Genomic DNA, 18,524 nt, shown 5'->3' on the forward strand with positions numbered 1-18,524 from the left:
GCTGTTCCATGCTCTGTACACAGGCTGCTGCTCCATGCTCTGTACACAGGCTGCTGCTCCATGCTCTGTACACACACTTCTGCTCCATGCTCTGTACACACCCTGCTGCTCCATGCTATGTACACATGCTGCTGCTTCATTCTCTGTACACATGCTGCTGCTCCATTCTCTGTACACATACTGCTGCTCCATGCTCTGTACACATGCTGCTGCTCCATGCTCTGTACACAGGGTGCTGCTCCATTCTCTGTACACACCCTGCTGCTCCATGCTCTGTACACACCCTGCTGCTCCATGCTCTGTACACACCCTGCTGCTCCATGCTTTGTACACATGCTGCTGCTCCATGCTCTGTACACAGGGTGCTGCTTCATGCTCTGTACACAGGGTGCTGCTCCATTCTCTGTACACACACTGCTGCTCCATGCTCTGTACGCACACTGCTGCTCCATGCTCGGTACACATGCTGCTGCTCCATGCTCTGTACATACACTGCTGCTTCATGCTCTGTACACACGCTGCTGCTACATCCAAAGTCAACTGTATCAGGGAAAGAAAGGGGGCGGGGCTGTGAGCTGCAGGATGCCTGCAGATATTCTGGTGTCCCAACCTGTGCCTGTCCCCAGACACTGCACCAGCTCTGGTCTGAGGAGGGATTCTGGGCACCTGTAATTCCCCCCCCCCCCCCTCGTTACACAAGGCAGCCCTCTCCCCCGTGCAAGTCGGGTACTAGTGAGCCGTTGGGGGAAGCCCCAGCAACTAGGCCGCACGGTGCCACAGTAGTGAATTTCAAGTAGCTGTAAATGCTGATAGAGGGCCACGCTTGTGTAGTAATTGTCCACGTAAATATGCTACCCCTTCTGGAACAAGAGTGACGCCAAGTCCCAAACAATCTTGCCACTTCTCCCCAGGTAGTCAGGGCATCCAACTGGCTCCAATTTTGAGTCTTTTCCCTCCTAGACCCTAAAACAATATGTATAGCCTGTGGCCCTGTCACAGAGCTTATACAGCTTGACCCCATACCGGGCGTGCTTGCTTGGGATGTACTGCTTAATGCCAAGGTGACCGGTAAAATGTATCAGGGACTCGTCTATGCAGATGTTCTGTTCAGGGGTGTAAGCATCTGCACATTTGGATGACAAGTGGTCTATGAGGGTCCGAATTTTGTGGAGCCGGTTATAGTCAGGGTGGTCTCTTTCATGACAGGTTGTATTGTCATTGAAGTGCAGGAAGCACAGGATGTCCTCAAAATGTGTCCTGGACATGGTAGCAGAGTACATGGGCATGTGATGTATTGGGTGCATAGACCAATAGGACAACAATACATTTTTTTAAACCCATGTTGAGGAGAAAGCCCAAAAAGATTTTACATTCGGAAACTGTGACCTGTTTCCACCGAAAAGGCTGGACATGAGAGTTGTTCGGATTGGCGGTAATAAATTGTGTGGCGTTACGATTGGTCTCTGCCACGACTAAGTCATAGAGATCCTAGGTGAAGATCAGATGAAAAGCGTCTAGGGCCAATCCTAGATGATCTGTCTCCACCTGGACTCCAGACTGGGCGGTGAAAGGGGGCACTATGGGTGCGGCGGAACCAGGGGGTTGCCAAACGGGATTTGCCAGCACCTCTAGGAGGCTAGGGGTACTATGGGCCCGTCTTTCTGGTGGCTGCGACCGGGGTCTTACTGCACGTGCCACCGAACCAGTTTCAACTGCCATGCTGGTGCTCGCCACTTCACCAGGGTCTACAGCAGTACTGGTTCCAAGTCCAGGATGTACTGTGCTGCTGGTGCATGCCTCACCATGAAAACCTGGATCAGCACTAGCAACACTCTGCTGCCCTTGAGGTTGATCCTGCGCCACCTGCAGTCCACTTACATGGGGTCGGGTACACCTGGCGCTAGCAGGGACCCCAACCTCATCATCGTCGCTATCAGTGAGAGAGCCACTGCTATCTACAGGTTCGTATTCTGAGCCGGATGATTCGTCGGATGAGAAGTCCCAATCACTCTCACCCGACTCGGCCAGAATCCTGTAGGCCTCTTGCAGGGAATACCACTTTCTTGCCATTTTGGGCTGCTAAATTTAAGGGGTGTTCCTCTGAAAGTACCCAGGAAAGAGAGCACACCTACCTAGCAAAAAGGAGTGCTTGTGAAGTAAAGCTGCGGTCGCTCAGTTTTCACCCAAAAAAATCAAAACTGATCTTTAGAGCGCCACAGCTTTTGTGTTGTGTTTTTGCAGTGATCAGAAAAAAATTGTTTCTATCACTGCGGTGGGGCGGGCCAAACGCAAGTGCAGCCGAACGATCAGGCCTGATCGGGCAAACAATACATTTTTAACGGAGGCTACTCTAAGGTGACCCTAACGTACTTATATAGATCTGACTGCGATCAGTACTCATCACTTACAGATACTATATAGTGACAATGCTGATTAGTGACAGTGATGACGCTAATCAGCGACTAATTAGTGACTGCGGTGTAGTGGGCTGGGCGATAACTGATGCTAGCTACCTAACAAAGGGGCCTAGCTAACTCACTGGCCTGTTTATAGATCACTAGGATAGTGACAGACCAGATGTCAATCACAGTGCAGCTGTCAGATGCCAAATGATGTAAACAGAGATCAATCACAGGGCTATCAGAGATGATCAAAGGACAATCAGAGCTGGTGACAGGCACTCAGATGTCAATCAGTGCACAGACGATAAGATGTCACTCAGATCTCAATCAGAGCTGGTGATAGGCAACCAGATGTCAATCACAGTGCAGCTGTCAGATGTCAAAGGATGTAAACAGAGATCAATCACAGGGCAATCAAAGATGATCAAATGCCAATTAGAGCTGGTGACAGGTAATCAGATATCAATCAAAAGTGCACAGACACATAGATGTCACCCTGACCTCAATCAATGTCACTCAGACCTCGATCAGAGCTGGGGACAGGCGACCAGATGTCAATCAGACCTCAGTCAGACGCCTGTCAGGGCCAGTAAGGGGGGCAGTGTGGGGGGGGGGGGGTGATCAGAGGCGATCGGGGGAAAGCAGGAGCAAGATCAGTGTGCCAGACTCACTATCAGGGCTGCCGTCCTCTCTGGTGGTCGTCCGGGAACGCTGTGACCACCAGAGGAGGAGGCAGCCTGTATAATACACTTTGTTTACAAAACAAAGTGTACTATACGCATTTTAAGTGGTCAATTCGTATCATCGCAGCCCGCCGGCGCTGCTAATTGGCCGGCGGGCTGATGACGGAGGGGGAGCCGCAAAGCATGCCGGGCGATGCTTTGCTGGCCCAGCGATCGCCAGCAAAACAGCGCTCCAGGACCTGATGCCAATTGGCGTTAGGCGGTCCTGGGGCTGTTGCCACGGCCACGCCCATGGGCTTGGAGTGGTCGTCATGTAGTTTAGAAACACCACAGGGAGTCAGAAACAAAGGGGCCTAATGCTGCTTTGGGGGGGAAGGGTCTGGAGGCCTATGCCACTTATAGGGGAGGGGATGTTATGGGGCCCCATGTTGTTTTGGCCCCAATATATGCCTAGAATTCAAACAAGCAAAGCTGTGCATCTCCACTATGGCATCACCTGGCAACTGGAGTAAAGATGACTACAAAGCAAAACTGAAATGTTTGATGATATTTCTTTAAATTAAAATTCAGATTTTGTTGAAAGTGATACAGTTCATTCAGTTCAGATCTATTTATTGCAAGGATTAACAGCAAACATTGAGCTTGCTTTCTTTGGGTTAATGTGAACATGAAATACAATAGTATTTGTTACAGTAACCAGCAGAAAGGAGTGGCATAGTTTCATGTCAACCAGTGGTTTTGTGCGAGAGTTGAAAATAAGTAGCAGTTGCCTTAAAGAGGACCCAAACGTGAAACTTCCTCTCTGTGCTAATATGTAAATATAGGAGGTTAACCCTTTCTGTGCTCACAGGATATCAGAAAGTAAACACTGCAGGGGTTTTGTAAGACTTATGTTAAGTTTTAAAGTAGACATGCTTTTCTTTAACCCTTTCCTTGCCTGCCGATTTGTCCTAAATGTGAACATCTACTGCCAAGCTGTTTTTAGACATTTTGCACTCATTAGGTTTACTTAAGATTTTTGACAAGAAAACCTAAATGAAATAGGTCATAGTATACATTGTTTTTTCAGTAATGAATTGAGCTTGAACACTGAAACAAATGTTTGTACTTTTTCTGGAGATATAACAACATTTTTGAGTGACATATGTTTTTAAAAAAAGTAAAATAAAAAATAAAATACTTTCCTGTTGTGTTTTTTTCCAAAGAAGAAGAAGAATTACTGCTAAAAAAAGTTACTGTTTGTAAAAGCCCTGATTCCGCTGAATCCAACGATACCAGATATGTATTGGTATTCCACTTTTCCTGTCCACAAAACACCCCAATAATAAAACAGCATTTTGCACCATTTTACATTGGAACACTACAGATAAGGGCATATATAGGTTAACGTAGCATATCTAATGATAGAAGTGAAATACATGATTGAGTTAGGTATTTTTAGAAACTGTATACCGTTAGGTTTTTATCTGTGGTGTAATTTGTGCTCTAAATGTTGTGTTCATACGGATCACCCTAAAATGTATAGGTGCCACCAGTACAACGCTAGTTATAGGTACCCTATATAGGTACAACGCCAGTACAGGTAGCCAGGTATAGGTGCAGCAAGTATAGGTAGCCAGATATAGGTGCAGCCAGTATAGGTAACCTGGAATAGGTTCCACCAGTACAGGTAGCCAGATATAGATGAAGCCAGTATAGGTAGCCTAGAATAGGTGCCGCCAGTTCAGGTTGCTAGATATAGGTGTAGTCACTATAGGTAGACAGGAATAGATGCCCCCAGTACAGGTGGCCAGGTATAGGTGAAGTCAGTATAGGTAGCCAGGTATAGGTGTCCCCAGTACAGGTAGCCAGGTATAGGTGCAGAAAGTATAGGTACCAGGTATAGGTGCCACCAGTACAGGTAGCCAGATATAGGTGCAGCCCGTATAGGTACCCAGGAATAGGTGCCACCAGTACAGGTAGTCAGATATAGATGCAGCCAGTATAGGTAGCCAGGTATAGGTGTCCCCAGTACAGGTAGCCAGGTATAGGTGCAGCCAGAATAGGTAGCCAGGTATAGGTGCCGCCAGTACAGATAGCCAGATATAGATGCAGCCAGTATAGGTACCCAGGAATAGGTGCCGCCAGTACAGGTAGTCAGATATAGATGCAGCCAGAAATAGGTGCCGCCAGTATAGGTAGAAAGATATAGGTGTAGCCAGGTATAGGTCCTCCCAGTATACGTAGCCAGGCATATGTGCAGCCAGTATAAGTAGCCAGATAAAGGTGACACCGTGTCGAGGGGGGCCGACATCAGCCTCCCTCCCCCTCCATGGGCCCCCCTCCTATGCCTCCCTGCAGAGCTGAGCACAGCGGTGCAGTGTATAATTAACTTACCTGCTTGCTCGCTACAATGCGTCCCCTCCGGCAGCAGGCTCCTCTCTGGCTGCTCGATCTCTGTATGACGTGCAATCACGCGTCATGCAGGGAAACAGGAAGTAGAGAGGAGACGGCTGCCAGCTGGGACACATCTCATGGAGCGATCGAGCAGGTGAGTTAATTACACAACGCACCGCTGCGCTCCAGCTCTGCAGGGAGGCATAGGAGGGGGCCCATGGAGAGGGAGGGAAGAATGATGTTGGCCCCTTCTCCACTGCTTCGCACTGAAGAAATGCATACTAAGTACGTTGTTGGCATTAGGAGCCCTTGCCTGCCAGAATGTACTAGTTAAAGGTTGTTCTGCATATCTTTTAGAGCAGAGAGGAAGTTCTGAGTTCACTTTTACCATTACACTATGCAATTTTTCATTTATTTAGTTTTTAAATGGAAAAAAAAAACACTAAAACTAGGGAAAAAAGTATTATCAAACATAAGTTATTTTAGGATAACTCATTTTAATACTTTTTCTTGCTGGGATTGCAAAAGCATTTTATCGAAGAAGTGTGAAACTATCTGGCAAAGAAGTCAAATAAATCAAAGCCACTGTGCTCATAATATATCAGATAAGAATCCGTGAAAAAGAAACTGGATCAAACTATCACTAGACAGACCATTTTTAGACCCAACTGAAAATATGCAAAGGCAGTGCTACACTACCACAAATTATGCAATCCAGTTTCCCGCCTTTTGGAAAATCACAGGGGTCAACCCGCCTGGAGTGTAATGGTTGGGACTTAGCCTGTGAGAATCACCTTTATGATCATGGTATCTCTTATGCCAGGTAAGTATAGAGACAACAGAAAATATGGTCAGTTTATCATACATCTCAGTTAAATGGTCACCTTACAGCATAATTGACAGGTCAGTGGCCTACTTGTTCCACTGTATAAATGAAATTATCAATCAAAACATGTAGTTCTTTTGAAACTTCTAGCTGAGTTGGTAGCAGAGATAACACCAACACATGTTTTTCAGAATTCAATGAAACTCTGTGTGACAAGAAACCTCACTATTGCAAACCTGGCTTTAACCCTGAGGTACCCTTGGGAGGCTGCTGCACCAACTTTACTTGTGGTAAGTTTACTGTACGGTACAAAGTAAGAGTTCAGAATGTGTATAAATACTTATAACAGGTTTCTTATATGTTGTCACAGTAACCACATATCTGCCAAAACTACTGTTCTTTGAGTAATTAAACATTGTGCAGATGTGCGGTATCGTATATCTTGATATTTTCCCCGATGCTTGTTTAATCTGTACAAATATGGAATGACAGGATCTGATGGATCAATCATTTTGTTTAAAATTGTGCTCAAGTAGTTGCAAATAGAACTCAAACATAATGTTTAAAAAAATAATCCAGAAAAGGTCACAATGGTCAGAGATTTAAAGAGGGCGAAGATTATAAGTAAATAAGGGCAAAAGTGCACTTAAAGGACACTGAGAACTTTATCATTTTTTTATTTTACAATACCCTCCCCATAAGGCAGGTTAGTAATGAAGACATGTTGCTTCTCTGGTCCCATCCTCTATGGGATGTGCCATTTTCTCTTTGCATGGATGGCATCTTCCGCATTTAGTCTCTCTTGTGTGTGCCAATGCATGCTGAGAGATGTGGTCCGTGGATGCGAGTACAGAGATGTCCATTAGGAAATAAAATTCCCAAAGTCAATAATTTAAAGAAGCAGTAAAGTGTTGTACCGTGTTAGCCATGAGTAAAAGCAAGAAGTTTTGAATCAGGATGATACCATTTATTGGCTAACTTAGAGATGGATAAACAGTGAGCTTTCGACTTATAAAAAGCCTTCGTCGGACTGGTTCCTGACCAGAACTGAAAAACACAGCTTATATACACTGACATACAGAGGAGAAACATTCTTTAGCAAACATAAATGTAATTAGATGCCTTAACTGTTACTGAGGAGGCTTTCCCAGGCATCCTATCTAAATTGATAAGATCAATAGAATCCTCAACATGACATAAAGCAGACTCTGGTGATGAAGAGACATCGTAAATTCCGAATTCAAATGGTAACTGGCCTGGTTACATGCACCATTAATTCTAAGCTTAAGAGAATTGTGGCATTTAAAGCCAGCACCTGAAAGCAAATAAAATGAATAGTGACAGTGAATTCCATCTTACACAGCATATGGCACAAAAATGAATGAAAAGATAGAAAAATTAAAATTAAAAGAACTGTGGCATTTAAAACCCATCGTACCAGCACAAGAAGTTGGAGTCCTTGTTTAAACCATCTTGTACAGTTTTGAACCAATGTATAAACTTAGTTTCTTGTGTTAGTCTCATGTTTCCCGATTTGAAGCCACCCATTAATACAGTGACGCGAAAATCGCTTAAACTGTGTCCAGGTAAACAAAAGTGTGTTGGTATTGGGAGATCAGTATAATTTGTAATATCCTTTTTCCTGCTGTTAATAGTGGATCTGTGGTGTGTCATGCGATCCCGCAGTGGTTGACATGTTTCTCCCACATAAATTCCTTTGGGGCATTTTGCACACATGATCAGGTATACCACATTAGATGAGTCGCAGGAAAAGGTGCCTTGTACTTTGTATTCCTGTTGTGTACCCGGTATTAGTATCCTGTCAGTGGAATGGATGTATTCACAGGTCCCACATGTTTTCCCTCGGCAGGGGAATGTTCCATTCTGTTCTTGCCTATTTAAGGCACTCCTCACTATCATCTGCTTAAGATTGGGTGGCTGTCGGAACGCAAGGAGGGGAGGTTCAGGGAATATCTTTTTCAGTCTCTGATCCTTGTGTAGAACAGGATGAAGTTCTTTTGCAATCTTTCTTAAGATTTCCAAGCGTGGGTTGTAGGTTACTACCAGTGGGACACGGCTCTCTTCCTGGCTCTGCTTGTACTCCAGGAGCTGAGTCCTAGGGATGTTGTTAGCTTTCCTGATTTGGGTCTCAGCCATTAGAGGATTGTATCCCTGTTTTATGAAATTCTTCTTCAGGTAACCCAGGTGTTTGTCTTTGTCATCCTTGTCAGAACAGATCCGATTGCATCTTATTGCCTGGCTGTAAATTATGGAATTCTTTATATGTTTGGGGTGGAAACTGTCATACCTGAGGTATGTGGGACGATCCGTCGGTTTGCGGTACATGGACGTTTGTAAGCTGTTCTCTCTGATGTATATGGTGGTGTCAAGAAAGTTAATCTCCTTGTGAGAGTAGCTCAATTTCAGTTTGATTGTGGGATGGAAAGCATTGAAGTTCCTGTGAAATTGGACAAGATCCTCCTCACTTGCAGACCAGATGATCAAGATGTCGTCAATAAAACGGAAGTAGGCCATGGGTTTTATATGACAAGTATTCAGGTATTCTTCTTCAATCTTTGCCATGAAGAGATTTGCGTACTGTGGTGCAAACCGTGAGCCCATTGCCACTCCCATTTGCTGCAAATAGAGGTCCTCCCCAAAAGTGAAATAATTGTGTGTGAGAACGAATCTCATTAGTCCAGCAATTGAGTTTATAGGTGTGCCCAAACCTTGAAGATATTTGCGACAGGCCGCAATTCCATCATTGTGGGGAATCTCATTAGTCCAGCAATTGAGTTTATAGTTTATGAACCGCCTGCTTTTACATGCTTCCCAAAGTCCACAAAAAGGGGAACCCAGGCAGGCCCATAATCTCAGGGAATGGAACTCTCACAGAGAATATCTCAGGGTGGTTGGAAAACATTTTGAAGCCTCTAGTCTGTAAAAGACCCAGCTACATACAGGATACTACACACCTCCTGAACCAACTGGCAGCCATTGGCCCAGTGCCTGAAGGCACCATTCTTGCCACTATGGATGTAGAGTCTCTGTACACCAACATTATGTAGAGTCTCTGTACACCAACATTCCCCACAATGATGGAATTGCGGCCTGTCGCAAATATCTTCAAGGTTTGGGCACACCTATAAACTCAATTGCTGGACTAATGAGATTCGTTCTCACACACAATTATTTCACTTTTGGGGAGGACCTCTATTTGCAGCAAATGGGAGTGGCAATGGGCTCACGGTTTGCACCGCAGTACGCAAATCTCTTCATGGCAAAGATTGAAGAAGAATACCTGAATACTTGTCATATAAAACCCATGGCCTACTTCCGTTTTATCGACGACATCTTGATCATCTGGTCTGCAAGTGAGGAGGATCTTGTCCAATTTCACAGGAACTTCAATGCTTTCCATCCCACAATCAAACTGAAATTGAGCTACTCTCACAAGGAGATTAACTTTCTTGACACCACCATATACATCAGAGAGAACAGCTTACAAACGTCCATGTACCGCAAACCGACGGATCATCCCACATACCTCAGGTATGACAGTTTCCACCCCAAACATATAAAGAATTCCATAATTTACAGCCAGGCAATAAGATGCAATCGGATCTGTTCTGACAAGGATGACAAAGACAAACACCTGGGTTACCTGAAGAAGAATTTCATAAAACAGGGATACAATCCTCTAATGGCTGAGACCCAAATCAGGAAAGCTAACAACATCCCTAGGACTCAGCTCCTGGAGTACAAGCAGAGCCAGGAAGAGAGCCGTGTCCCACTGGTAGTAACCTACAACCCACGCTTGGAAATCTTAAGAAAGATTGCAAAAGAACTTCATCCTGTTCTACACAAGGATCAGAGACTGAAAAAGATATTCCCTGAACCTCCCCTCCTTGCGTTCCGACAGCCACCCAATCTTAAGCAGATGATAGTGAGGAGTGCCTTAAATAGGCAAGAACAGAATGGAACATTCCCCTGCCGAGGGAAAACATGTGGGACCTGTGAATACATCCATTCCACTGACAGGATACTAATACCGGGTACACAACAGGAATACAAAGTACAAGGCACCTTTTCCTGCGACTCATCTAATGTGGTATACCTGATCATGTGTGCAAAATGCCCCAAAGGAATTTATGTGGGAGAAACATGTCAACCACTGCGGGATCGCATGACACACCACAGATCCACTATTAACAGCAGGAAAAAGGATATTACAAATTATACTGATCTCCCAATACCAACACACTTTTGTTTACCTGGACACAGTTTAAGCGATTTTCGCGTCACTGTATTAATGGGTGGCTTCAAATCGGGAAACATGAGACTAACACAAGAAACTAAGTTTATACATTGGTTCAAAACTGTACAAGATGGTTTAAACAAGGACTCCAACTTCTTGTGCTGGTACGATGGGTTTTAAATGCCACAGTTCTTTTAATTTTAATTTTTCTATCTTTTCATTCATTTTTGTGCCATATGCTGTGTAAGATGGAATTCACTGTCACTATTCATTTTATTTGCTTTCAGGTGCTGGCTTTAAATGCCACAATTCTCTTAAGCTTAGAATTAATGGTGCATGTAACCAGGCCAGTTACCATTTGAATTCGGAATTTACGATGTCTCTTCATCACCAGAGTCTGCTTTATGTCATGTTGAGGATTCTATTGATCTTATCAATTTAGATAGGATGCCTGGGAAAGCCTCCTCAGTAACAGTTAAGGCATCTAATTACATTTATGTTTGCTAAAGAATGTTTCTCCTCTGTATGTCAGTGTATATAAGCTGTGTTTTTCAGTTCTGGTCAGGAACCAGTCCGACGAAGGCTTTTTATAAGTCGAAAGCTCACTGTTTATCCATCTCTAAGTTAGCCAATAAATGGTATCATCCTGATTCAAAACGTCTTGCTAATAATTTAAAGAGGAACTCCAGTGAACATTTTACTGTTGGCAGGTGATGTAGCTGCTGCATGTTTTTTGGCAGTTGGAAACAGCTGTAAACAGCTATTTTCCACAATACAACAAGGTTCACAGACAGGAAACTGCCAAAAGTTCAAACTTTTCTTGTGGGAGGGGTTTCTTGTGGGATTGGTTTCACCACAATATCAGTCATACAGCGCCCCCTGATGGTCTGTTTGTGAAAAGGAATAGATTTCTCATGTAAAAGGGGGTATCAGCTACTGATTGGGATAAAGTTCAATTTTTGGTCGGAGTTTCTCTTTAAAGCACACCTGAAGTGGAAGGGATATGGAGGCTGACATTTCCTTTTAGAGATTGCAAGCTGCCTTGCTGTTGTGCTGATGCTTTTCCTGTAATACTTAAGCTAATACTTTTAGCTATAAACCCTGAACAAGCATGCAGATCAGATATTACTGACTGAAGCCTGACTGGATTAGCTGCATGCTTGTTTCAGGTGTGTGTTTTAGACACTACTGAAGCTAAAGTGGTCAGTAGGACTGCCAGGAAACTGGAATTGATTAAAAGGAACTAAATAGGGCAGCCGCTATGTGCTTCTCACTTCAGGTGTACTTTATTAATTAGCAATTAAAATCATTTAATGATTCCAAATTAACAAATTGACAATGAACATTTTTTACTACGACACATTTTAGGAAATCAGGAACTTTAAACAATTTACAATTAGTATCTTTCCAAAGGCTGCTCCTGAGCCACACACTCTTTCTCTTTCATGGTCCACACACATCCTTGATTACGACCTGCACTTATTCTTTTCCACTGAGATTTTACTCTGCGTCTGTGGGGTGTCTAGCTTTATATCTATTAGCCTTAGTGGAGTGGCAAGACCTCTTCATTAGTAATAGACTGACATGCAATGTCAGTTACGAGCTTATCACACCCCTCTACTCCCTTTATAGTCTGATGAAAACTAGAGAGAAAACTATGACAGTGGCCAAAACTACAATGATCATGCAACTGCTGCCCGATGTTCACATCACTCTCTGTCCCAGTAACTGTGGCTCTTTCTCTGTCCCAATCGTCTGCAGATGAACTGGAGCAACCTGTGTGACACAGTGGTACAGTCTAAGCCCTTGTGGGTAATGTGTGTGGCTCACAGTTTTCCACTCAAAGGCCCAGGCCTCTTGTACCTTCTCAGAAATCTGTCCCTGTGTGCACCACTCATTGTCCCTCCCCCATAGTAACAGTACTGTACAGCTGTGTGACATTGGGCTCCAAACTGTCTCCTGAGGTATTGAATCCCTCCCTGCGGGTGACAGTGACCACTAGAGGCAGATGATGATCAGCAGGGCAACCAAGCAATTTGCATTGTTTAAAAGACAGCAAGTGATGGGCAGTGCTCCAGGCTGCAAATGAAATTAAACCTACAGGGATGTGCAGAGCCCCCCCCCCCCCCCCCCCCCCCCGGGGCTAAATACACACCTTAAATACACATCAGACTTAATGCACTAATCACTATTCTAAGAATTTGAATGTAAATTGAAACCCATTCAGCAGAAGGTAATGGCAGCGCTTCCAAACGCTGCACCAAATTGACTACCTGCACAAGTGTGCAGAGCTCGAATAACGACCAGATTACACACCTTGCATTCAAAACTGGTACAGTAAAAGAAGGGTGTTAGCTTCAGCATAAATTGTGCACAAATTATTCCCTACTAGACTAATTTCGATGATGACGTGCCCCCATGGGAGAGACCTAACCACAGTGAAGCATAATTCAATCACTAATCTAACAGTTAAATAACATAATTCTTACCTGGTGCTACTAGCCATAAATGGTATACACATTTGTTCAAAAGACAGCAAGCGATGGGCATTGCTCACAGGCTGCAGATGAAATGAAACCTACAGAGATGTGCAGAGCCCCACCTAGAACACAAATCAGATGCAAATTATGTACCATTATATTACTGTACCAGTTTTGAATGCAAGGTGTTTAATTTGCCCATTATTCGAGCTCTGCATACTTGTGCAGGTAGTCAATCCAGTGCAGCGTCAGATTGGAAGCGCTGCCATTACCTTCCGCTGTACAAAATTTGCATTGTTTAGTGTTCAAAGAGTGCTTTATTGATAAGTAAGCAAGAAGCACAAAATATAGACAATAAACAGTCTACAAGGTAGACGCACAGTCATCTCCGAGACAAACAATATAGCAGTGCGTTTCAACAAGTTCCATTGTCAGGCATAAAGGAATGTAACATCAGACAAACTTACATCAGCATCACCATAGATGTCAGACTATGTAACACAGCAATTAACCACTTCCCGACCGCCGTATTGACAATTGGCGGCCGGGAAGTGCACCCCGCAAGGACCGCCGTATTGACAATTGGCGGCGGTCCTTGTAGGGGCATGGGCGGAGCGATCGCGTCATCAGTGACGCGATCCTCCGCCTCCGCCTGGCGCCGCTCACCCGCCGCAACATCCCGCCGGCCATACGGAAGCGCCGGCGGGATGTTAACCCCGCGATCGCCGCATACAAAGTGTATAATACACTTTGTAATGTTTACAAAGTGTATTATACAGGCTGCCTCCTGCCCTGGTGGTCCCAGTGTCCGAGGGACCACCAGGGCAGGCTGCAGCCACCCTAGTCTGCACCAAGCACACTGATTTTACCCCCCCCCCTGCCCCAGATCGCCCACAGCACCCATCAGACCCCCCCCTGCCCACCCCCCAGACCCCTGTTTGCACCCAATCACCCCCCTAATCACCCATCAATCACTCCCTGTCACTATCTGTCAACGCTATTTTTTTTTTTTATCCCCCACCCTGCTCCCTGCCCCCTCCTGATCACCCCCCACCCCTCAGATTCTCCCCAGACCCCCCCCCCCCAGACCACCCCCCCTGTTTACTGTATGCATCTATCCCCCTGATCACCTGTCAATCACCTGTCAATCACCTGTCAATCACCTGTCAATCACCCATCAATCACCCGTCAATCACCCCCTGTCACTGCCACCCATCAGCCAGCCCCTAACCTGCCCCTTGCGGGCAATCTGATCACCCCCCCACACCAATAGATCGCCCGCAGATCCGACATCAGATCACCTCCCAAATCCATTGTTTACATCTATTCTCTCCTCTAAACACCCACTAATTACCCATCAATCACCCATCAATCACCCCCTATCACCACCTGTCACTTTTACCTATCAGATCAGACCCTAGTCTGCCCCTTGCGGGCACCCAATCACCCGCCCACACGTTAAGATTGCCCTCTGACCCCCCCTTATCAATTCACCAGTGCATTAATTACATCTGTTCTTCCCTGTAATAACCCACTGATCACCTGTCAATCACCTGCCAATCACCTATCACCCATCAGTCACCCCCTGTCACTGCCACCCATCAATCAGCCCCTAACCTGCCCCTTGCGGGCAATCTGATCACCCACCCACACCATTAGATCGCCCGCAAACCCGCCGTCAGATTACCTCCCAAATGTATTGTTTACATCTGTTATCTTCTCTAAACACCCACTAATTACCCATCAATCACCCCCTATCACCACCTGTCACTGTTACCTATCAGATCAGACCCTAATCTGCCCCTTGCGGGCACCCAATCACCCGCCCACACGCTCAGATTGCCCTCAGACCCCCCCCTTATCAATTCGCCAGTGCATTAATTACATCTGTCCTTCCCTGTAATAACCCACTGATCACCTGTCAATCACCTGCCAATCACCTATCACCCATCAATCACCCCCTGTCACTGCCACCCAACAATCAGCCCCTAACCTGCCCCTTGCGGGCAATCTGATCACCCACCCACACCAATAGATCGCCCGCAGATCCGACATCAGATCACCTCCCAAATCCATTGTTTACATCTATTCTCTCCTCTAAACACCCACTAATTACCCATCAATCACCCCCTATCACCACCTATCACCACCTGTCACTGTTACCCATCAGATCAGACCCTAATCTGCCCCTTGCGGGCACCCAATCGCCCGCCTACACGCTCAGATTGCCCTTAGACCCCCCCCCCTTATCAATTCGCCAGTGCAATATTTACATCTGTTCTCCCCTGTAATAACCCACTGATTACCTGTCAATCACCTATCAATCACCCCCTGTCACTGCCACCCATCAATCACCCCCTGTCACTGCCACCCATCAATCACCCGCTGTCACTGCCACCCATCAATCAGCCCCTAACCTGCCCCTTGCGGGCAAACTGATCACCCACCCACACCAATAGATCGCCCGCAGATCCGACATCAGATCACCACCCAAGCGCAGTGTTTACATCTATTCTCTACCCTAAACACCCACTAATTACCCATCAATCACCCCCTGTCACTGCTACCTATCAGATTAGACCCCTATCTGCCCCTAGGGCACTCAATCACCCGCCCACACCCTCAGAATGCCCTCAGACCCCAGCCCTGATCACCTCGCCAGTGCATTGCTTGCATCTATTCCCCCCTCTAATCACACCTTGAGACACCCATCAATCACCTCCTGTCACCCCCTAGCACACCTACCCATCAGATCAGGCCCCAATTTGCCCCGTGTGGGCTCCTGATCACTCGGCCAATCCCTCAGATCCCCCTCAGACCCCCTTCCGATCACCTCCCCAGTGCATTGATTGCATCTATTTTCCCCTCTAACCACCCCCTGAGACACCCATCAATCACCTCCTGTCACCCCCCTAGCACTCCTATCCATCAGATCAGGCCCAATACAACCTGTCATCTAAAAGGCCACCCTGCTTATGACCGGTTCCACAAAATTCGCCCCCTCATAGACCACCTGTCATCAAAATTTGCAGATGCTTATACCCCTGAACAGTCATTTTGAGACATTTGGTTTCCAGACTACTCACGGTTTTGGGCCTGTAAAATGCCAGGGCGGTATAGGAACCCCACAAGTGACCCCATTTTAGAAAAAAAGACACCCCAAGGTATTCTGTTAGGTGTATGACGAGTTCATAGAAGATTTTATTTTTTGTCAAAAGTTAGCGGAAATTAATTTTTATTGGTTTTTTTTCACAAAGTGTCATTTTTCACTAACTTGTGACAAAAAATAAAATCTTCTATGAACTCGCCATACACCTAACGGAATACCTTGGGGTGTCTTCTTTCTAAAATGGGGTCACTTGTGGGGTTCCTATACTGCCCTGGCATTTTAGGGGCCCTAAACCGCGAGGAGTAGTCTAGAAAACAAATGCTTCAAAATGACCTGTGAATAGGACGTTGGGCCCCTTAGCGCACCTAGGCTGCAAAAAAGTGTCACACATGTGGTACCGCCGTACTCAGGAAAAGTAGTATAATGTGTTTTGGGGTGTATTTTTACACATACCCATGCTGGGTGGGAGAAATTTCTATGTAAATGGACAATTGTGTGTAAAAAAATCAAACAATTGTCATTTACAGAGATATTTCTCCCACTTAGCATGGGTATGTGTAAAAATACACCCCAAAACGCATTATACTACTTCTCCTGAGTACGGCGGTACCACATGTGTGGCACTTTTTTACACCCTAAGTACGCTAAGGGTCCCAAAGTCCAATGAGTACCTTTAGGATTTCACAGGTCATTTTGCGACATTTGGTTTCAAGACTACTCCTCACGGTTTAGGGCCCCTAAAATGCCAGGGCAGTATAGGAACCCCACAAATGACCCCATTCTAGAAAGAAGACACCCAAAGGTATTCCGTACGGAGTATGGTGAGTTCATAGAAGATTTTATTTTTTGTCACAAGTTAGCGGAAAATGACACTTTGTGAAAAAAAACTATTAAAATCAATTTCCGCTAACTTGTGACAAAAAAATAAAAACTTCTATGAACTCACCATACTCCTAACGGAATACCTTGGGGTGTCTTCTTTCTAAAATGGGGTCATTAGTGGGGTTCCTATACTGCCCTGGCATTTTAGGGGCCCTAAACCGTGAGGAGTAGTCTTGAAACAAAAATGACCTGTGAAATCCTAAAGGTACTCATTGGACTTTGGGCCCCTTAGTGCAGTTAGGGTGCAAAAAAGTGCCACACACGTGGTATCGCCGTACTCGGGAGAAGTAGTATAATGTGTTTTGGGGTGTATTTTTACACATACCCATGCTGGGTGGGAGAAATACCTCTGTAAATGACAATCTTTTGATTTTTTTACACACAATTGTCCATTTACAGAGGTATTTCTCCCACCCAGCATGGGTATGTGTAAAAATACGCCCCAAAACACATTGTACTACTTCTCCCGAGTATGGCGATACCACATGTGTGGCACTTTTTTGCACCCTAACTGCGCTAAAGGGCCCAAAGTCCAATGAGTACCTTTAGAATTTCACAGGTCATTTTGAGAAATTTTGTTTCAAGACTACTCCTCACGGTTTAGGGCCCCTAAAATGCCAGGGCAGTATAGGAACCCCACAAATGACCCCATTTTAGAAAGAAGACACCCCAAGGTATTCCGTTAGGAGTATGGTGAGTTCATAGAAGATTTTATTTTTTTGTCAAAAGTTAGCGGAAATTGATTTTAATTGTGTTTTTTCACAAAGTGTCATTTTCCGCTAACTTTTGACAAAAAATAAAATCTTCTATGAACTCACCATACTCCTAACGGAATACCTTGGGGTGTCTTCTTTCTAAAATGGGGTCATTTGTGGGGTTCCTATACTGCCCTGGCATTTTAGGGGCCCTAAACCGTGAGGAGTAGTCTTGAAACGAAATTTCTCAAAATGACCTGTGAAATTCTAAAGGTACTCATTGGACTTTGGGCCCTTTAGCGCAGTTAGGGTGCAAAAAAGTGCCACACATGTGGTATCGCCGTACTCAGGAGAAGTAGTATAATGTGTTTTGTGGTGTATTTTTACACATACCCATGCTGAGTGGGAGAAAGATCTCTGTAAATGGACAATTGTGTGTAAAAAAAATTAACAAATTGTCATTTACAGAGATATTTCTCCCACCCAGCATGGGTATGTGTAAAAATACACCCCAAAACACATTATACTACTTCTCCTGAGTACGGCAATACCACATGTGTGGCACTTTTTTGCAGCCTAACTGCACTAAGGGGTCCAAAGTCCAATGAGCACCTTTAGGCTTTACAGGGGTGCTTACAATTTAGCACCCCCCAAAATGTCAGGACAGTAAACACACCCCACAAATGACCCCATTTTGGAAAGTAGACACTTCAAGGTATTCAGAGAGGGGCATGGTGAGTCCGTGGCAGATTTCATTTTTTTTTGTCGCAAGTTAGAAGAAATGGAAACTTTTTTTTTTTTTTTTCACAAAGT

General features: G+C 45.1%; 1 protein-coding gene and 1 non-coding gene across 2 annotated transcripts in view; one reads left to right on the forward strand and one right to left on the reverse strand.

Annotated features, from left to right (window-relative positions):
- LOC137537853 (mucin-2-like) overlaps positions 1-18,524 on the forward strand; it is a 508,651-nt gene that overhangs the window by 311,702 nt on the left and 178,425 nt on the right. Inside the window, exon 33 of the mRNA XM_068259804.1 lies at positions 6,479-6,577. Within this exon, the coding sequence (XP_068115905.1) occupies positions 6,479-6,577 (99 nt within the window). The remainder of the gene's footprint in view (positions 1-6,478; positions 6,578-18,524) is intronic.
- LOC137539334 (U1 spliceosomal RNA) lies at positions 6,131-6,292 on the reverse strand. Its single transcript, XR_011025026.1, has one exon. It is a non-coding gene; the product is annotated as a U1 spliceosomal RNA (small nuclear RNA).

The sequence above is a fragment of the Hyperolius riggenbachi genome, chromosome 11, assembly GCF_040937935.1.
Source record: "Hyperolius riggenbachi isolate aHypRig1 chromosome 11, aHypRig1.pri, whole genome shotgun sequence".
NCBI classification, from domain to species: Eukaryota; Metazoa; Chordata; class Amphibia; order Anura; family Hyperoliidae; genus Hyperolius; species Hyperolius riggenbachi.